Below are 4,775 nucleotides of genomic sequence, written 5' to 3' on the forward strand. Positions count from 1 at the left end.
AAAAAAGGAAAAAAAATTATCTCATTATAATTAGATAGTAACTCAATATCTCATTATAATGAGATACTATCTCATTATGAGATGCTAACTCATATTTAGTTACTATCTCAATATAATGAAATGCTAACTCATTATAATGAGATAGTATCTCAATATGAGATACTGTAGTATCTCAATATAATGGGATACTAACTCAATATGAGATTTTTTTTTTTTTTTTACAGAGTGGCGGAAACAGGCTTCCATAGAAAGGAAATCAGACCTCCTGCTGCACTTTCCCCCACCATCACACAGCAACAAAGGTTAGGAAATCTTTTCTAATTTATTTTAAACCAGTTTTTTTTCCTGTGCTATAGGAAAATGATTATTGCTGATTGGTTTATTAAATAGGAGCTCAGGGAAAATTATTCTGCTGTTTTTTGTGATAAACATTCAAGTTGGGCATATATAATGTTAAAGCTGCTGCTTCCACCGTAATATTTCAGAAGGAGCCAAAGACCACTTCACCATGGCAACCAAACACCCATTTACACAATGTGGAAATAGTAGCAGAGCTGCATCTCTGGCATTTCATCAGAAACAGTGCAAACAGCACAGATTCAAAACAGCCCAAATGGATTGTAAATTTGAACTGGTACATTCTACTGTAATAAATGACAATGATTGGGTATCTGTGCCCAGCACCAATAAGGAAAGGTGTTTTACGGGGAGCCAGTATGTCTAGAAAAGCATCAGATAGAATTGATCAGGCATGTAAAGGAGTATAATGGGTCTTTAAAAAATTGACCCTCCCATAGATGGATTAAACAGCTTTGCATGGGTCACATTTTGGTTTCAAGACAAAGTCCTTCATCAAAATCATTGACTAAAAAAACTGAAAAACATGAATAAATGATGCATAAAAATAAAATAAGAAAAACCTTCAACCATCACCCTCCTAAAGTTGAGCAAGCTTGATAGCTTCCTTCCATCAAAACAAAAAAATAAATAAACTGGAGAATTACAAAACAAACTTTATTGACAACTCCCATCTCACAATACAACAAATACTGGATGTAAAGTCAGTTGAGATGATTAGTGATTCATTTTAGAGGGAAGATCCCATCTTTGATAACATAATTTTTCACTCGGGAGGCGTAACAATCCAAGTTTAATTTTTACAAAAACATTTGATAAACTGTTTGGTGTAATAAGGAAGAAAATAAGGTTTCTTCTTGAGAGTAGCATGCTCCTGCCTACACTGTTCAAGCTAATTAGTCTTTAACTGCACTGGAGTCGGAGCTGGAAGAGCTCAGCACAGGGACGGGGGTCTGAGCGCTGCAGGATTCATGTTTATCAGTGAAAAACAAACTAAGCAGGAGTTAAACATCGACGTCAGAGTCTACTTCTTCCCCGACTTCTTGATCCCGCCGCTGGCTGCAGGGAAGATGAAGCAAAGTGTTAAAGAAAGCAGATAAAATGACTGAGCATCAACTGTGAGTCAGGTCTCTGATTTTTACGTTTACGGAATGAATCAAAAGAACTAAGAGCAACGAACCAAACTTCCTGGTGAAAGGTAAAGCTACTGAGGATTGCCCACATGTTAGGGGAAACCACTGAGACCCATGGATCAGACCAGAAATATAAAAACAATGCAAAGCCTCTTTAATAAGGTCAGGTTGGATTTCTACCTGGTTTCTTAACATAGATGGCTTCCGTCACGCCCGGGGAGCAATAGGGGGCTAAGGGTCTTGCTAAGAGACCCAGAGTGCAGGTTGTGGGGATTGAACAGGGTACTTGCAACCTTATCAGAGCACCGGCGCACTGCTCTAACCCACTAGGCTTTTTTAAGACTATAATTATTCCTAATGCTCATCAACACTGAATGCCTGCAGCAGGAATCACCACACAAACATCCCTGAGTTAGAATATCAGTGAACAGACCAAGAGTGTTAGCTTGAATTCAAATTATGATACCATAGAAACCTTAAAAGAGGAATTATAGATAGAAATATTTATTATAATTTCAATAATAATCATCTATTCTTACTTAAAGGTCCTTTTCCTGACGCTTTGGCCTTCAGGGCCTCCATGGCCTTCTGCTCTTCCTTCTGCTTCTGCTTGAAGGCAACGTCTTCCTGCAGACATACATTTTGATTTATCATGTCATCAACGAGTAACTCTCTCTGTTAAACAGGTCACCTAATCAGAAATAAAGGTAGCAATGCTAATATTTTCCCGAGCAAAGACACCGGTGATCATTTGCATATTAAGATTTCACTTTAATGTTTAAAAACATCTCGTTGAACACTTGTTGGTTAAGAAGACATGTTTCTACAAAAGAAAATCTTATGCTACGTTCACAGCTGAAGCAGCAGAAGCAGCTAGTTTACACGCAGTGCGTTTTGAGCAGCAGGAGCGGCGCCTCATGAGCTCCTGATGCGTTCAACGTAATGGTAATCTGGATGAACTGACTGCACAGACCATGTTTTCAGGAGGACTTTCTCACTTCAACATAGATTCTAACTACTTTTTACCCGCTGATCACAGCTAATATAGCTGCCATTGTTCCAGGCAGAGAAAGGATAGGGTAGCTCCGCCCAACGCGCATCAGAACCACTTTCCGGTACTGACCTTTGCAGCTAGAACAGCAAAGGTCAGTACCGGTCAGAACTAAACCGGTACAAACATAAAAAATTAAGCAGCAGGCGCATTTTTGCTGCTTCTGCTGCCTGCAGTCTGAACGTAGCATTATTCTGTGGCCTCTAACTGAAGTTGTAGAGATGTTTTCTCAGTTGATAAAATGCCACTTACATCATCCATCTCCTTGTTTTGTTTCTTGGGCGCCTTCAGTGGTTTCTTTTTGCCTCCTAGAACAGATTAAAAATTTAAAAAAATGTATTCCACCAACATTCTTGCCACTCAATATTTGACAAGTATGTCTGCAAGTATTTAAAGGCTAAACATTCAATAGCATATGTGGATAACAAAATATATAAATGATAAACTTAGTCATTAGATTTTATGTCATAAAAGGACATAACATAGAGAGGAAAACAAGAAGAAAATGGACAAGAAGAGAGGGACAATGGATGTCTATTCTATTAACATTTCTCTATCTGTAGAATGGGGCTGTATTATGTGTTGTCTTCTCAATTCAGAGGGCCCCCTGCCTGTCTTTGCCTAGGGCCCCAAATTTCCTAAATCCGCCCCTGGGACTAATACATTTAAAATGAAATGAGTTAAAATAGGGAATCAGAGTTTCCAAAAGCCAAGTCCAGAAAGCCACTGATTAGACGTGTTCTGCTGGGATCTACAAAACAGCTCAACAATTAATGGATGTAGAATATAATTAGATATTTTCAATGTGCCAAAGCTGCTCCTAAATTATGTAAGAGACCGATAAGATCAGACGGAATGACCTCACCGACCGTTAATGCAGATAAATGTGACTCTACAGCCTCCTGATTAATGGCTTTGTTTTCTATAACCAACACGTCAATTTCCACATTAAGAAATTGATTAAAATGAAAACAAATGAGTGAAAATAGCTGCCAGCAGTTTGCACTTGTTAGCATCTCTTAGCTTCCCTCCGTTTCTGAAGAGCGCGATACAGTAAAGTACAAGGTTTAAAAAATATATATAAATTAACCACGACTAATTTTAACACAAAACAAGCCTCACCTTCTCTGCCGGACATTTTTAAATAGCTTAAATATTAGATAAAATCTGAAAATAACAGAAATTCAAAGCAGTTGTTGCTTGTAGTCAGTCGGTCTTATCCGCGCTGGTAGGACCCAAGAAGAACTACCGGAAATAGGCTCCTAAAATATGTGCCTGAGCAAAAAGACAGTCGTACCGGTGCTAGCTGCTTCAGCAAACATCAGAAGGAGAAAAATGTAAACAAAGTTTATCCCAAGAAGTTAAATACTGTCACTTCTCATTAGGATACAGGTATGTATATTACAACATCCTCTTTAAAATAGATTTATGACAGGCATTGTTTAGACAGTTTTATAACAACAAGGTTAATGTTAGCAATATAAAGCTAGTTAGAAAGGAAACAGAAAACAACGATAAAGAAAGAAAAAAAAAGAGTTTTAATTAGGAAAGCCCAATCACGGCGTGTCCTTTAGTCTGTGTGATTCCAACGGGAAGTATTAAGAGGGTCATTCATGTTTCTATTTTATTTATTGCTTTTTTCCCCTCTGTTAGGGCAGAGTCAGGTGTCTGTTAAAAGTCACCATCCTGCTGTTTTAACATTTACTCAGAGTTTTCTTCTAATAACGACAACAGGAGAATATAGAACAACTGCAAACGTAGCTTCCTTAGTTGGGTTTAGATTTAAAATGATTCCATCAAGTTAGAAATAGATAGATTAGAAATAGATTAGATTAGAAACTATAATAGAACCAGTGACATTATTGTTATATCATTAGATATTATTAAAAAAGAAAAAAAAGTTCCTTTAAAGAAAATGTATCTCATTCAAAATATGTTTGTCAAATATGTTGTAGTATTAGAGATTTATTTTTCTTCTATTCTTCTATTTTCTTCTAAAGTCGTAACATTACAAGAATAAAGTCGGAAGATTACGAGAGTAGATTTGTAACATTACAACGATAAAGTTGTAAAATTGCCAGACTTTCCTCATTGTGGGACAATAAAGGGATTTTCTATTCGATTCTAAAATAGATCATGGGGAAGTGTCGTCATTATTACCCAGTTTGTCGCTTTCTTCTCAGTTGCTGGGTCACAGTTGTTTCTTTAAATGTTCCAAAACATTTAATATATGT

The 4,775-nt window shown here is 37.0% G+C and overlaps 1 protein-coding gene across 1 annotated transcript; it reads right to left on the reverse strand.

The window, feature by feature from the left end:
* Nucleotides 1-995: 995 nt before the first annotated feature.
* tma7 (translation machinery associated 7 homolog) lies at nucleotides 996-3,785 on the reverse strand. Its single transcript, XM_015395425.1, has 4 exons — nucleotides 3,664-3,785; nucleotides 2,794-2,849; nucleotides 2,030-2,117; nucleotides 996-1,416 (listed from the first exon to the last, which is right to left on the reverse strand). Exons 1-4 carry the CDS (start codon nucleotides 3,677-3,679, stop codon nucleotides 1,382-1,384), a joined length of 195 nt encoding a protein of 64 aa, XP_015250911.1. The 5' UTR covers nucleotides 3,680-3,785; the 3' UTR covers nucleotides 996-1,381.
* Between the last annotated feature and the right edge of the window lie 990 nt (nucleotides 3,786-4,775).

This window comes from Cyprinodon variegatus, unplaced genomic scaffold (genome assembly GCF_000732505.1).
Source record: "Cyprinodon variegatus isolate N-32 unplaced genomic scaffold, C_variegatus-1.0 Scaffold740, whole genome shotgun sequence".
NCBI lineage: Eukaryota > Metazoa > Chordata > Actinopteri > Cyprinodontiformes > Cyprinodontidae > Cyprinodon > Cyprinodon variegatus.